Raw genomic sequence first — 17,400 nt, forward strand, 5'->3', positions numbered from 1 at the left:
TCTCCACTGTAACACTTTCATTGTCCCTTTATAATAAATATGTTGTGAGAAGAAATCCCGAGAGTATGTAACTAATACGTTTATCATCAACAAACATTATACACTGGTACTAATATCATTGATTCCTAACTTCATTATCCCTTCAATATTTATGGGTTGTTTATTTGATTTTAAGAAAATAATTTTATTTATCCCTAATTTTTTGTATCAATGTATACCAGCATGAGCTCATGGATATTTTTTATTCAATAACTAGAATCCATACTATTATTAGTTATTTTAATGTTTCGATTAATGTTGTCACTGCAAAAGGCAATTTGAAGTGCTGTAAAATCACTGGTGATTATAAGGCCACCCTTGCCCATTGTAGAGACCGGTTGGACCCCTAGCATTACAGTTTCAGCATTACCATTTAAGGAATATTATTTACTGGTCTCCATGGTGAAGATTCTGGGGGAGGGGCCTGTTTGCTCTCTCCTGGGGGAGCTCCTGGCATTTTAGATAATGTCCTGAAATAAAAGGCTCCCACTCCCGAAACTGTAATTCAGTGTCTGTTTTGAACTTCACAGAAATGAAATTTCTTACAAGAGCATCATTACTTAGCAAGAGAGGCTTCCTGTGTTTTAGGTAATCTAGGAATGGCATTCAAAAAAAACTGTTCAGTAGGCATGTACTCCTAACACCCGCCTCACTGTAGTGTGACCACCACATACCCGCAGTAGAAGAAAACTCAGCACGTCTACAGCTCATGAATAAGTGATTGGCTACGAGGAAGCTGAGTGGAAGCTGGGGAGACATGTTGACATGAAGTATGGCTGATTTAAATAACACTTATTTTTTAAAGATTTTATTTATTTATTTTTAGAGAGGGAAGGGAGGGAGATAGAGAGAGAGAGAGAGAAACATCAATGTGTGGTTGCTGGGGGTCATGGCCTGCAACCGAGGCATGTACCCTGGCTGGGAATCGAACCTGTGATGCTTTGGTTCGCAGCCCACGCTCAGTCCACTGAGCTATGCCAGCCAGGGCTGATTTAAATAACACTTTTAAAAAAATAAGCCATAAATCACAAATCAATGCTCCTTGGAGCAACATTTTCTGAATCTCTCCTTAGTGTTAGAATGGATTCAGGAACCATAAACATCTTTTTTTTTAAAATATTTGCTTGTGTAGTAATAGTCTTCAAGAAGATTTCAATTACAAACAACGTTTTAAGGTCATTATGGTAACAAAACCACCCATGCCTGTTACTGGCGGTGGCATGTACTCTAAGACAGCGAGCTCGACACTTGGTGTTCACTGTGAGGTCGCGGCTTCTATTCTAGCTCCTGCTCACACACGGCAGCCCTTCCCTCTTGCGCTCAACGGCTACTCAAACCCTCTGTCAGGAGTCCCTTGGCAGCCCTGTTGGGTTGCGTTTGCGTCCATGGGCTGTTACAAAGGAAAGTATTGAATCATTCATAAAAAAGTTAAAAACCAATGGTGGAGGGGACCAGTATAGATTGAACGAGACTGACCATCAATTAATTGGTCATTGCTGAAACTGAGTGACAAGTACCTGGAAGTTCATTATATTTGCTATTCTAATTTTACACATGGTTGAAGTTTTTGTAGCTAGACAGGTTATTTTTAAAAAAAGGTTTGCTACAGAAAAGTGACTATAAACCCATTTCACATGTTTTCTCACTTGGGGTCATCAGAGCTAAAGGATCACGTTTCAAGATTCCCTCCTGGGACCACATCATTAGCATGGACGGAAAACAGTAAGCTTTAATTACCTGCAATGTACTACCTATGTCATGGTCAATGCATACGTGTTTAATAGGCGAAATGACAACATCAGTCTGTTGAACCCCCAATTATGAGGGACCCTCGCAGTGTTAAGGAAAGGTGGTCTGAGCCCAGCTGAAGGCCTGGCTTCATCACGAGATGCTTTTGTGACATTGGCCAATTCACCGAACCTCTGAGTTTCACTTTCCATGTAGCTGAAATGCTGATAATACATGTTCTCATAGGTACAGTAATGGTAAAATATACATATATATATATGTAAGTTTCTTAAGTATCTGTAATAGAGCATTTATTTATGTGGTTCAAACCTCTCCTGATATGATTATGTATAATGAAAGGAATAATACATACTAAGAATAAGAAATAATCTCATTTGTAAATTCTTACATACTGTTTCACAAATTATCTTCAGTTTAGAGTCTATAAATTAGCCTAAGCCTCAGGCTACTAAGAAAAATGAATCGGAACCCTTTGATCCTTTTTTAGGTCTGGTCCCTGCACCATGATTATAGGCCTCTGCTGCCTGTCCAGGAACAGAAGACTAAGTTCTACTTGTTTTTCATTCTCTCAGTGGGGGAAGCAAGTGCAAAAGCTAAGGGATCTGTGTCTATCACAACACTCTGCCCTTGTGAACCTGTTATGAGACCAAGTCCTCGAAGAACCACACCCACCTGTGACCTTCTTTTGATACTCAAAAAAAGAAAAAATATATCATTACCTTGAAATAGCACTGAATGATCCTCTTTCCTCCAACACTCTGAAATGCAAAGCACAGTCCAGCACTCTTTATAAAACTTACAAAGATATCTAAGACCCCCTAGAAGTGGTATAGGTTAGAACTAGTGACTGACATCACCGGAGAATGACCCATACCTCCACGGGCTACATTTTCTGGCTGTAGAAAACATGGTGGAAGTCTCGTGGGCAGCGAGGGGTGAGGGGATGTATTAAGAGAGAAACAACCACCCTCTTCACTTCCATCCTTATTTTACTGCATCCTTTCTGTGCAATCTAAGTAAACACTTTTCCTTTCAGGAGACAAATTCAGGGCTTTACTTTAACTTTCAGAAACTGCAGGAGAAATCATCCAAACACCTTAGAGAGAAAGATAAGCTAAACACAGGGCCTATATTCAATTATTGGAGTTTAATTCAAATTGACTAAGCACCCCACTGACTTTTCACTGTGCGCCACAGGTTTTGATGAATGCACGCAATGTCTTTTTGCTAGAATTGACACTCCGTACATTTATAATGATATTGGTTAAATGGAAGACTGAGCTGAATAAGCCAAGCTCTGCAGTACAGTGTGGGTATAGCTTGCTGTAAAGGCAGGAGTACGACAGGCCTGGGCCAAAGGTAAACCATCATTCAACAATGGGAGTCAACAGAGGCAATGTAATATTCTACTGAAATTTTGAGTAAAAGAGATCACAGTGGGTAAAGCCATGTTAGATCTTCATATTTTATCCTCGTTCCTTATGTTTTTGAAAACAATGTCTTTATTTTTTTTAAATCTATCTCACAGCCTAGGTAATTTCTTCCAATCTATCTTCTAGTTTACTAAGTCTCTCTCATTCAGTGTCAAGTGTAGTACAGATCCACTCCATTGACATTTTATCTTCAGAGCTTACATTATTCACTTCTAAATGTGTAATTCAGGTCTTTGCTAAGTAGACCGCCATCATCAATAAACTCTGTTGTTCATACTTTATTCTCTTTGATCCACTAAACATTTTATATGTGCCTTCTCTTTTTATAAGTTTTTGATTGTTACAATTTCTGAAATACTTGGGGGTTCCTGTGAACCATCCTGTAGTTCATGAATTTTAATTATTCATTCATGTTGGATTGAAAATCTGGGAGCTTGTGGGACAGCTAGCCTCAACTGATGTAAGCCCCTCCGTGGGTCCCAGGTTAATGAGGGCACCCTGCCGCATCCCACAGGCCTGGCGCTGGGCTGACTGCGGCCCATAGTGCAACTCTGCATCTCCACCTGTTTACATTGACCTCCACGGTATTCTGCTTTTCATCTTTTAAAATTGTTTTCTTTCTTTTTTTCAAAATGTAAGGCTTGTTGGGCTTTGCCTTACACTCTTGTAAGTCAGCAGTGTAGTAAAAAGTATGGGCATCTGCTGAGAGGGTGACCCGCGTAATATCTGGCCTGCCATATTGCTTCAATTCCGTCCATTCTTGGGACAATCAACCTTCTCAGAGAGAATAAGCAAAGAATTGCAACATACCGATGAAATGTCAGATTAGTAGCACTATGTATACTTTGGTTTTCTTACTACTTTGGAACACCAACTTTAATGTCGTTTTCCATTTAGATTTTTTTTAAAGAATAAAGGAGTCTCACACTCTTTGTAAGGAAACCAAAGTCTAATTAAGGTCAGGGAGTCTGAGTTTGGAATGAGTCTCAGCTCCCTTCTTACCCTCCCAAACCAGAATTTCATTTTTTGAGGGTCTATGATAATAGAAAACATAATTGGCAAAATATCAAGGTTTTATTTTTCTTCTTTCATCTCTACCACTTACTTCATGTTTCCTTGGGTAAGTTACAATTGTTCTGCAAAAATCATAGTATTTATACTTACAAAAAAATATAGCATGAAATGTCAGTAAGATAATAAATCATAATTTTCCTGCTTATAAAAATATAAACCATTAGCATAATTTCATTAATTCAATAAAAGTGTAAAGAAACTTTTAAGTGTGAGTATGCTGTGCTCCTCAACATTCACATATAGTTATAAATAGATTATTTTATAATGCCTGTTCACATGAGATTCAAATAACCAGACAACTAATAGCTAATGTTGAGCTGAAGTCTTATTAACACTCATTTTACAACACAGGCGATCCCTGGCAAAGCAGCAGTATCCTGTGTATGTTATTTTTAATCTCCGGTGGCTTCTCCACTTACAAAAGGCTAACATAAGCTGCTGTGAGACACTGGAAGTGCTTCCGGGTCATCAACACAAGAGGGTAGGATGGCTTTCATAGGAAGTCACTGTCACTGTACTCTAACGCTTCGAAGTGTATGAATTACTCATCACACATACGCCACTCATGACTGACAAAATCATTAAATTCCCTGGAGCCTCATCTCCTTGATTTCCTCTGGCTATCTCAAGGTGGCCTAACTGGCACTGGATACTGTCTGCTAAGCCTTCTCTGTGCCCGAGTGTTTGCGATCTGTCACGAGGCTGGGATTGCTCGAATGGCCTTCACCTTCACCTCAGTCCTCCTGAGTGGGAAAGAATAGTTCTTCACTTGTCATCCCTGCTCCAGGCTCATAGCCTTTGTTCCTGGTAGTCTGGGCTAGACTCCAACCATTACAGTTCTGATAAGATGACCGATTTTAGGTAGTGGCTTCCATTAATTACGCCGATTGTCTCTTTGTTCCTTCCCAGTTGTATGTTGTTGCTGTTTTTCCTTAAGGCATATTTCCCCAAACAAATTATCTGTGTTTACAAGATAACAATAAATACAAGGGTGGGCAAAAGTAAGTTTGCAGTTGTGAGTACACAAAACATCGTTAATAAAGCTATTGTAATGATGGGAACCTGCATGTCTTTCTCTGTACAAACAACGGTAAACCTGCTTTGGCCCACCCCTGCATAATCAACCTCATTACATGATTTCCATCATTTCCCACAATAAAGGCTTCCATTTTTACAGTGTCTTACAGTTTACCCAACACTTGCACTTGAGCATCAACAAGCCTCTGAAACAGACAAGACGGTCATTAACTCCATTTCCAGGGAATTAGAATGGCACCCAGGGCACCGCAGAAGTGAGCGGGACCTGGCTTCTGACCCAGATTCAGTAACCACACACTGGGGGGACTCCCTAGTACTGTCACTCTGGAGGACAAAGCCCAGGGACACCCCATCAGAGGTAATTCACACTGCATACTGTGTTGGCAATGAGATTGCATACACAGAAGGAGAATAAAATGAGGCAATTGTTCCGACAGTTCAGCTAAATGTTCTCCCCTTAGCACCCAAATCCTTCTCATTTAAATTCAATTACATTCATAAAGCAAATAAAATATTACTCCCTTCAGTTACTATCAAATCTTCTGGTCTTACTGCCTAACAGGCACTTGCCAAATGACAATAATATTCTGGCATTAACAAGGAAATATTAGATGATTTTTTAAGGTCACTTCAGACATACTTCTCAATGCTCCACAATCACACCCACATACAAATACACAAATGGGTACATGTCCTTTCCAGTTCAGCTCTGAGCCAGCCCCAGGCAGCGTAACAATGAAGAAGTGTCAGAATGTCACACACACACACGCTGGCTGTCTTGTTTTTGCTTGAAAAATTACCCCTGGAATTAAATTTTACAATGCCTGCCTCATCAAATAACTCCCTTTTTGCTCAAGGGTTTATCCCACTCCTCTGAAACAATTTCAATTACACGTAAAATGTATATGCCTTTGCTCCTTTCTTGCTCTTTTAATTATGATGATGAGTCATTTAACATTGTATTAGTTTCTCTTGCCAAACTTTCATATACCATTATATATATATACACACACATACAATAAACATTATCATAATTTAAAAATAACTTACCATATATTAAAGATCAAGTAAATAGAATGTTCCTTATCTATTGTCATATATATTTCATGTAACCCAAGTTATGAGTAAGTTGAAGCTTTCTTTTATTCAACTTTAATTAGATCAACTATAAATAAACCTTTAAATAGTAATTCAGAAACAATTAGGGTAACAAAGTTTGTAAGTCAATAGATGTCATAGTAAAGTTGAAAACTTGAAGACTTTGTGCAGTCTGAGTTTCTGCTGGTGGCCCCATGTGGACAAGTGGAAATACGTAAATTTATTGACTTTCTGGTCTATCACCTGCACTTGAAATTAGGAAGCCATCACTTTCCATACTGAGCTGGATCCTCTTTCTTTCTTCTTGTAGCTCCAAGGATTCGACACCAGGGAATCACTACCCTAGGCACCCATATTTAGTAGGATAGAGCAAAACTTCTTTTCATGTCTCTATTTGATGTTCTGTTCACTTGTACTGTATTTACAATCATGGATATTCCTTTTATAAAGTAATTTAAGCAGTGGAGTGTGGGAGAAAATTTAACAACTGGTTCTCCCGAAGAAAACAGACGGTGTTTGCTGATTTCCAGAGTGGTCTAAATATTGCCACCACAGCTGACTTCAATTTCCCAACATAGTGTCACTAGAAGAGAGATAGCTTCATCGATTCTTGGTAGCTGGTTCTAGTTGGCTCTACTAAACCACTGAATATTACTGACTAGATAATAGGTATTCATTTAAATATTTTCGAGATGATCCCAACTTGTTTTAAAATTGATTTTTTTTCAGCAGTCAACTATTCTAGTCTCTTGTTTTAAAACATAGCCCATCTCTCAACTATTATACCTTACAATCGTGTAGTGTCATATTTCTGAAAAAAAAAAAAAAAAAACCAACAACACTAAAATAAATTCGCCCTCATTACAGTAAGTTTAGGTAGAGTACTTCATATACATTCTGTGTACCTTAGGGGCATTTTCCCAGTCATCTCAACCATTAAAAAAAAAGCACTGAATCAAGGTCAACACTGTTTTGATAAAAATCTCTGACACATAAAATGGCAATTGAGCATAGGCAAGAATTTCAAATCTTTATTTAAATTTGAGTCTTTTCCCAATATATTACTGGCAAATATGAAAAAAAATAAGAACCAAGAAAATATATTCTTTAAAAGGAAAGAAAGCCTGGTGAATAATGTGATATTCCTTTTCTAAAATACATTCACACCTCCATTAAGTGGTATGTGCAACAATCAGCAGTTCTGACAACATAAGTCAACTGTACTAAACTATTTTATCTTCTTGCAGACAACAAGGGGATTATTACAAAACTGTTTTCTCAGCACCTTGCCGATTCAATACGTACATAATTCCTACGCCACACTGTGATCTTATTGAAAAGGGTAGAAGTGCACTAGGTTTCATTTTTTATTGGAAAAACTTACATACGTGATTAAAGTAATGAACATATCTTTTACTCTGTTATAAAATTGTGTTTTTTGTATATATGTGTATTAATACAGCAAGAAGCATATCTACCTGGTCATGGAACAATGTCTACAAAACTTTATTCAAATGAAAGGACTGTTGGCGGATAATCCAATTTATTGAATTATTTATTGTGATGAAGCTGAAGGCCACTTTCACATACTTCGTTTCTAAGGAGGGGGCTGCCAGTTTACAGAATCCCACATTGTTTCTCCTAGTGTCATCAAAATACCGATATCCTCGCTCCAGTGTTTGTCTTTCAGAAAGAAGCACTTTTAACACATAATTTCTTACACAATGTCCACCCCACCCCCTACAGACTGATTAGGAACTCAGCAGTAATTCGTTCCAAAAGGAGAAAAGAAAATCTGTTCTGACTTGAATAAATGCACATTAAACTAGTACTGTTCTAGAAAAAAAATGAAAGGTAGAAATAGTATATTAGTCATAAAATTCTTCTAACAAGAAGCCCATTACAAACTTAAACACGTGTGATCCTTTGAAACTGCTCTCCTCACTTTGGCACATCGAAACCAGTACAGAAATTACACACTACAAGGTCTATTCTTGAGGAACGTATTTGCACTGGAATTTAAAGATGGGTTTCTGAGATTTATAACATCACATTGTTGAAGGTATATAAAAGATCAGTCTTATAGGCCGTATGTTTACAGCAAAAGAGGTTGGGGTAAAACAAATTCTCAAAAGTCTTTGGAGCATCTAGAACTTGTGACCTTGAAAAATAAATCTTGCATCAAAGGAAATCTCAATTATCTTTGAAGTCTTCTTTCTAAAATACAAATCTTCCATTCCCCCGTTTTGTACGTTCCGACGGCTAAGACCCGTGACGCGAGTGTCCAGTAGCTGTGCTGCTCTCTGAGACGTCAGCTGCAATGGGGCCCAACCACTCCACGCTTTCTCCATTTCTCTGCTTCATTTCCTTCACATAGCTCAGACCGGAGAAAAAAGCAGCATGTTCTGATGAGCTTGATACTATGAGGCAGTAAGATGGACCTGACCTTAGTGGAGGCTGGAGCTCCAAAATAAATGTAACATCATGTGTCAAATAGTAAAGAAAAGATATTCTCCTGTACAAATCAGAGGAGAAAAAAAAATCAACAAATAGAAACTTTTTTTATACCTACAAAAGAATCTCAAAACGATTGCACACTTTAAGCATGATTTACCTTTGTCTTATTCAGAACCCTTTTTATTTATTGGCTAAACAATGTTTTTTTTACGCTGCCTTAAACCACATTTTATTGGCTTGTATTGGAAGATTGGGGTGGATTTTCCTATGAATTTATATTTTGCTACATAAAATATATTTGCTAACCCACAGCAATAAAATTCTGCTGGATTCTCTAATCTAGCAAGCTAAAAGCGTCCCTATAAATTAAACGTGTCCCAAGATTTGATAGGCAAGAAGTTGCAGAGCTTTTCCACCGCAGGGTGTGTTCTCCTGGTTGGCGGCACCCCAAGGGCCTGTGCAGAGCTTCTGGGGTCACCAATGGCACGGGGCGCCACTCACTCACAGAGGCTGGGCGCCTTTGCAGGCAGCTGAGAGTTGCTATCCATTCACAATGCACTGAGCACTCCTTTTGGCTAAAAAAACCTTCCCATGCTCAGGGTCCGTGGGCAATCCGTCCCTTGGGTTAACCTAATGAACTTATTACACTTCACCGAGGCAGAAACCTAAACCTGTTAAAAATGGAGACATATGTACAACCACCTCCTCTAGCCAGTTCTTGTCGTCTGTATGCAGTGTTTTTTGTTTTTTTTTTTTTTTTTCAATTGCATTTTATATTTCTACGTGTTTGCGCTCCCCTCGTCTGCAGCCCCGGCCCCGGGGCTATGAGTACAGGCCCTCCTGGCCGGTGCCGTACATGTCGGCCAGGCGCTTGAAGCGCGGCCCCCAGTCGCTCAGGTAGTCGTAGTTCTGCTCCGAGCTGGAGCTGATGGACTCCAGCGAGCTCAGCGACTCGGCCACCGAGCCGTTGCCCTCGAACGCGTAGGTCTGCAAGGAGTCGTAGGGGGGCGCGCAGGGGTCCACGTCCGCCTCCTTCAGCCTCTCCCAAATGAACTCCCGGAAAATGACGTTGTCGGGGACGCTCTTGAAAGCCGGGCGGCTCAGGAACTGGATCTCCGGAGTCACGTCCCTGCGGGTCTTGGTGTCCCTGACCACGTGCAGGTTCCTCAGCGCGGCCATGTCGAAGGCCTCCGTGTCCTCCTCGCCCCCGCCCTCGTCGTCGTAGCGCACGATGTTCTCTCTGATGTCTCTCTCTTCGTCGAAAATGAGGGGCTCCTTTTTCCTTCGTCTCAGGGTGACGATCAGGAGGATCAGCACTGGAGCAAGGAGACAGACAGCAAAGGGACAGTTTCAGTGCACGCGGGGACGGTTGTCCTGCGGGGTCAGGGCCCTGCAGCGGACTCAGACTTTCTGCCCTTCCAGGGGACATCAACGGGCGGCCCACTTGCAGGGGAATTCAGAACGGTGGAGGTGTGAACACCCGCTAAAAGGCCCTTAAAAATAGCACACTTCAGGGCATCAAAAGAAATCATTTTCCACCCCTGTTCAGAATCCAGGCCTCCCTTTTTCCCCCATAACCTCCACAGTGGCATTTGATAGAACCAAGTGAAGGGCCAATTCGGGATAAACACAATAATTTCAAAGCAAAGACACACAAAGGGATTTCTTTTTGAACTCAGTATAATTGCTGGAAAGGCAAAGTGGCATTTACAAATGTTTTGGGTATAATTTGGCAGCTGCGGTTTCAGAGGGAAATGGATTACAGCAGTTAGTCGGGTTCTCTGAAGAAATACCTGGTACTTGTCTCTGAAACTCAGCTGTTAAATACAGTCCAGCCAGGCAGACCCTATATGAAGATGAAAAGCTTCTTTGTAGGGAATCGAACCCCGCTTGTTGTAGGAATATTGAACTTGGTCTTTATGCATTATACTGAGAGAGAGAATATAGGTTGGGAGGTTTTCAGCGTGAGCTAGAGGCAGAGTTAAGAAATCAAGCATCTCTTTGACATTGGGAATTCGGCTTCCCATATCGAAGTCGGTAATTAGATAATAGAGCACGTGGCTGCAGGGGGAAGAGGAGCAGGTGTCCTGGCCACGCACGGATAAGGTGTCTGCTCCGCTCCGGCCACGTGCCCGCAGAAAGGGGTCACTGGATTTCATGGTGGCTGGATTAAGTTAAAATGAAGGAGGAAAGGTAATCTTACGTTTTTTAACTTAAAATATGTAAACCAATACATTTACATTAATCATCTGTCTACAAATAATACATCTTTTTCAACAATTTGTAACGCATCAGCCAAAATTGGGGTGGGGGCATCTAACAGGCCCAAAGGATTGTTATTCCTGGCACATGTTTTAAAAATATTTGAAATGCTTATATATTTTTAAAGATTTTATTTTATTTATATTTTAGAGAGGGAAGGGAGGGAGAAAGAGAGAAACATCAATGTGCGGTTGCTGGGGGTCATGGCCCACAACCCAGGCATGTACCCTGACTGAGAATCGAACCTGCGACACTTTGGTTCACAGCCCACGCTCAATCCACTGAGCTACGCCAGCCAGGGCTTGAAATGCTTATACTTAAAATATCTTATAAGGTGCTACTTTGGCAATTAAGAATATGTTTGAAAATAAAAATATAAAACCACGAAGGGTATCAGTGGAATTCAGAGGAACTTAAATACAGTGGTTAGGGGGTAAGGCATGTTCCATCCTCCACATTAATCTGCATTAAAACACCAAACCTCTAAGTAGCTAATCTTTTTAAAAATGTTTTTATCCTCAGTGGAAAGTATGTGCTTTCTTTGGTATTTATCTGTCATCTGCTTTTCCAAACATCAGCAGGGATGGGACTGGTGAAGACATTTTTATTGGAGCTCTTTGAAAATAGTTGTGAAAGCAAGTGCTTATGGTGACACTTTCCTCTGCCTTATTTATTGCCGTATTTTGCGTTCCCCACTTCACCCTGACCTACTGCTCACACGTTAGCTTTACTGACAGCCTCCAGTTCAAAAACTGGGTACACTGCGGAGCTCTTCTGTCCAGCTTCTCACACTGCTACGGCCCAAATATGCCTACTCTCTTTTTACCTCCTACTTACTATTTTGTTCTCGACTGGCTTCACCAAACTGGCAGATACGTAGTTCAAAAGCCTGTCTCCGATTCGTTTCTCTGTCTGTCCCCAAGAGCCATCTGGTACTCACCTCCCTTCCCTGCTAAGTGCATTCCCCACATGTGTCCTTTCTTCTGACACTTCTCATTCCCATCACTCCAAACCCTTGTGGTTTCCAAGGTCCACAGCAGAACGGCCTAGCTCTGTCACAGCTCCGTATTAGCATTCAGGCACGGACCTTAAACTTGTCTACCGCTTTGGTGTCAAGAAGGCGTTGGGTCAAAGCCCAGCCTATTCACAGGTTCGATGTGTGATCTTGGGCAATGAGCCCAGCTATTCGTGATCATTACAGACCACTTCGGTGTTCTCAGGGTGGATTACAGAGCTAAGGGGCCTGGGGAGTCGATAAGTAGAGCTAGCACAACGCCAGGCGCTTGGTGGGCAACAGGGAACTTTTCACTGTTATAACATCAATTCAAAATTCCATGAACACAGCAAGTAATGCCATCACTTTTCTCCTTTGATCAAAGACACACGAAGAACAAGATCAATTAACAAGTGAAGTAGAAAGTGTACCAAATATTCACTAAGGCATGTGCACTGAGGATTAAATGGAAGAGAGGAAAGGCAGTATGGTGAGAAACAGAGGTCTACCATTTGACACTCAGAACAATTCTGTGGGATATTTTTACACTTGATGGTTGTCTTAGGCATTTGAAACCACCTGTCTCTGGTCCAAGAAATCAAATGCCATACTTAGTGGGGGAGACATACCCCGCCCCAGTGCACTTCTATAGCACCCTGAGCTCACTGCCTCAACATAAGGTGATGGGATCACAAGCAGGAGCTCATTAGCAACTGCTCGTGCAGAGAAAGACAGGTCAGTAAGCTTTAAAATGTGTACATAAAACAATTTTCGGTTTAGGTATAACTTGAGTTTCTGAAACTTTTTACATAGTGCCCCAAAGATAAAAGTAATTGTAACAGAAAGAATGTGGGGCCACACAAGACTCCTTATGGAGAACTCAGACAGAATAGAAGGGTGAGGAGTAGCAGGGACAATGATGATGGATGGACAGGCGGAGGCCAGTGGAAATGAGGAATCTGCACAGCGGAGCTGAGGGGGGCAAAGGTCCGCGAGTGCAAAAGGACATACGAACTGAGGGACAAAAAGTAAATACAGGTAAGAAGGAAAGAATTATGTAATAATGCGATGCTCTTTTAGTTCAGTGCAATGCCAAAGTAGACAAACATTTCAAAATTCTCAATTCTCTTTCTTTCACATAATTACAATGAATCTTCTCTCTCAGTCATGTGCATGCACACACACACACACACACACACACACATTTGATCCTTGAACAAGTTGGGTTGAAACCATATGGGCCCACTTATGAGTAGATTTGCAAATTGTCTTCATTGTTCAATTATGTTGACATATGTTATTAGTTTCAGGTGTGCATTATTATACTGGTTTCAGTGATTAGACATTTTTATGACTTACCAAGTGATCACCCCCGTAAGTCTAATAATACACATCTGACACCATACATAGTTATCACAATATTATTGACCATACTCCCTGTGCTGTGTTCTGCATCCATAATACTTTTTATAACTGGCAATTTGTATTTCTTACTCCTCTCGACTTTTTCACCCACACCCCCACCCCTCTCCCATCTGGCGACCATCAGTTGATTTTCTGTGTCTATAATTTGCATCTGTTTAATTTGGTTGTTTATTTTGTTTTTTAGATTCCACATATAAGTGAAATCTTACGGTATTTGTCTTCCTCTGTCTTGTATCACTTAGCATAATACCCCCTAGGTCTACCCATGTTGTCATAAATGGCAAAACTTCATTCTTTTCTATGGCTGAATAAGCCGTACATATATAAAAATATATACAATTTGTATTGTATATATATACAACCTCTTCTTTTCCACTTGTCTATTAATGGGCACTTAGGTTGCTTCCATACCTTGGCTGTTATAAAAATTGCTGACATGAACATAGGAGTGCACACATATTTTCAAATTAGGTTTTGGGTTTCTTCAGATAGGTGGGATTGCTAGTTCATGAGGTAGTTCTATTTTTAATTTTTTTGAGGAACCTCCATACTGCTTTCCATAGTGGCTGCACCAAATTATAATCCTATCCACCGTGAACACGGGTTCCCTTTTCCCCACATCCTCGCCAGTGCTTACTTGTTCATTTTTTAGTAATAGCTTTCTGACAGTTGTGAAGTGATATCTCATTGTGGCTTCTATTTGCATTTCCCTAATTACTAGTGACATTTAACACCTTTTTAATATGTCTATTGGTCAGCTTGTCCTCTTTGGAAACATTCTGCCAGGTCCTCTGCCCGTTTTTAAACCAGATTTGTCCGAATTTGGTGCTGAGTCACATATGTTCGTTACACATGCAGCTTGTTCATCCCTCGTCACATGTGTCATTGGCAACGATCTTCTCCTGTTTGGTGGGTTGTCTCTCCATTTTGTTGGTGGTTTCTTTCACTGTACAAAAACTTTTTTCTTTTTTTCCCTTTCCCAAAGAGAAACAACCAAAACATATATATTGCTAAGAGCAATGTCAAATAGATTACTGCCTATGGTTTCTTCCAGGAGTTTTATGTTTTCATTGCTTATAACCACGTCTTTAATGCATTTTGACTTATGTTTTTGCATCGGTCCAGTTATCCCAACACTATTTATTGAAGTGACTGTCTTTACCCCGTTGTATGTCCTTGCCTCCTTTGTTACAGATTGATTGTATATAGGTGTGAGCTTATTTCTGGGCTCTCTATTCCTACAATTGACCTATTTGCCTGCTTTTATGCCAGGCTCATGCTGTTTTCATTAGTATACCTTTATAGTTTGGCACCGGGTATTGTGATACCTCCAACTCTGTTCTTTTTCAGTTCTTTGCTTTGGCTATTTGGGGTTTTTTGTGGTCATCTAAGTTTTAGGGTATTTTGCTTTAGTTCTCTGAAAAAACACCCTCGGTATTTTGATAGGGATTGCATTGAACACGCACATTGATGTGGCAGTATGGGCATTGTAGCCATGTTAGTTGTCTGCATCCACAAGTGCAGTAGATCCTTCCACAGTCCCTTTCTTTAATGTCTTAGAACTCTCTGAGGACAGGTTTTCCACCTCCTTGGTTAACGTTATTCCTAAATACTTTGTTCTATTTGATGCAATTGTAAATGGGATTGTTTTCTTAACTTCTCTAATGGTTTGTTATTGGTGTATACAAATGCAACAGGTTTCTCAATAGTAATTTTGTATCCTGCCACTTTACCAAATTCCTTTATTATCTCTTGATAGTATTCTGGTGGAAATCTATTTTCTATATACAGTATCATGGCATCTGCAGATATTGACAGCTTTACTTCCTCCTTTGCAATCTGGATGCCTTTTGTTTCCTTTTATTGTCAGATTGCTGGGGCTACAAGTTCCAATACTATGTTGAGTAAAAATGGTGACAATGGGCCCTGGCTGGCGTAGCTCAGTGGATTGAGCACAGGCTGCGAACCAAAGTGTCGCAGGTTCGATTCCCAGTCAGGGCACATGCCTGGATTGTAGGCCACGGCCCCCAGCAACTGCACATTGATGTTTCTCTCTCCCCCTCTCTCCCCCTCTCTCTCCCTCCCTTCCCTCTCTAAAAATAAAAAATAAAATCTTTTAAAAAATGGTGACAGTGAACATTACTGTCTTGTTCCTTATCTTACAGAAAAAGTTTTCAGTTTGTACTGTTGAGTATAATGCTAGTCATGGGTTTGTCATATATGGCCTCCATATACTCCAAATACTTTTTTCTGCATCTGTTGATATGATCATATGATTTTTACTTATTTTGTTTAAGTGGTGTATCATATTAAAATCTGTGGCTATTGAACAAGCCCTCCAACCTAGGAATAAATCCCAGTCGATCATATTATATGACTTTTTTTTTAAGTGTACTGCTGAATTCAGTTTGGTAAAGTTTTGTTGAGGTTTTTGCATCTGTGTTCATCAAGGATACTGGCCTGTACTTTTCTCTGTTTTGTAGGTTCTTTTCTGGCCTTGTGAAATGAGTTTGGGATGCTACCCTACTTTTCTAATTCTTGTAATAGTTTGAGAAATTTAGGTATTAATTCTTATTTGAAAGTTTGGTAAAATTCACCCATGCAGCCATAAAATCCATGGCTTTTGTTTGTTGAAAATTTTTAAATGACTGATTCAATTTCATTAGTAATTATTAGTCTCCTTAGGTTTTCTGTTTCTTACTGATTCAGCCTGGGGAGATCATATGTTTCCAGGAATTTTCCATTTCTTCCAGGTTGTTCAATTTGTTGGCACAGAATTGTAGTATTTCTTTCCAATCCTTTGTATTTCTGTGGTGTTGATTGTCACTCTCTTTCATTTGTGACTTCATTGTTTGGGTCTTCTTTTCATTGATGGCTCTGTCAAAAGGTTTATCAATTTTGTTTATCTTTTGACAGAACCAGCTCTTGCTTTCTTTGATCATTTATATTGTTGTGTTTTTTTTTTTTGTTAGACTCCTGTTTATTTCTACTCTTAATTTACTTCCTTCTACTCATTTTGGACTTTGTTCATTCATGTTTTTTAGTTCCCTTATGTGTATGATTAGATTGTTTATGTGAGGTTCTTCTTGTTTCTTGAGGTAGGTAGGCATGTATTGCTATAAATTTCCCTCCTAGGACTGCTCTTGCTCCATCCCATAGATTTAGGCTTGTCATGTTGTCCTTTTCATTCATTTCAAGGTATTTAAAAAATTTATTTATTTTTAGATGGAGGAGAAGGGAGGGAGAAAGAGAGGGAGAGAAAAATCAATGTGTGGTTGCCTCTCAATCGCCCACACTGGGGACCTGGCCAACAACCCAGGCATGTGCCCTGACTGGGAATCAAAGGCGACCCTTTGGTTTGCAGGCCGGTGTTCAATTCAGGAAGCCACACCAGCCAGGGCTCAATGTATTTTTTTAAATTTCCTCCTTGATCCTATTGTTTGTTAACCAATTCTTTGTTTAGTAGTGTGTTATTTAGCCTCCATGTGTTTATGTAGTTTTCAGTTTTCCTCTTGTAATTGATTTCTAGCTTCACAACATGTGTCACTGGAGAAGATGCTTGATATGATTTCAGTCTTCTTAAATGTATTGAGACTTGTTTTGTAGCCTAATATATGGTCTGTTCTAGGAAATAATCCATGTGCACTTGAACAGAATGTATAATTTTCTGCTTTTGGTTGAAATGTCCTCAAATACAAATACATCCATTTGATGCCATGTATCATTTAAGCCACTGTTACTTCCTTGTTGATCTTCAGATATATATTCAATCCCTTGCTTTCTCTTTCTTCTTCTTCTTCTCATACCCCTATGATGCAAACTTTGATATAC

General features: G+C 39.9%; 1 protein-coding gene across 3 annotated transcripts in view; it reads right to left on the reverse strand.

Moving 5' to 3' along the window:
- Nucleotides 1–7,919: 7,919 nt before the first annotated feature.
- The window catches only part of CDH7 (cadherin 7), a 120,825-nt gene continuing 111,344 nt past the window's right edge, over nucleotides 7,920–17,400 (reverse strand). For 2 of the 3 annotated variants that reach the window (XM_036010159.1, XM_028524977.2), the window contains one exon: nucleotides 7,969–10,204. In XM_036010159.1, coding sequence (XP_035866052.1) covers nucleotides 9,711–10,204 — 494 coding nt within the window. In that variant the 3' untranslated portion in view covers nucleotides 7,969–9,710. Of the gene's footprint in view, nucleotides 10,205–17,400 lie in introns of all 3 variants that reach the window. The other variant, XM_036010161.1, reaches the window with a different exon arrangement.

The sequence above is a fragment of the Phyllostomus discolor genome, chromosome 9 (genome assembly GCF_004126475.2).
Source record: "Phyllostomus discolor isolate MPI-MPIP mPhyDis1 chromosome 9, mPhyDis1.pri.v3, whole genome shotgun sequence".
NCBI classification, from domain to species: domain Eukaryota; kingdom Metazoa; phylum Chordata; class Mammalia; order Chiroptera; family Phyllostomidae; genus Phyllostomus; species Phyllostomus discolor.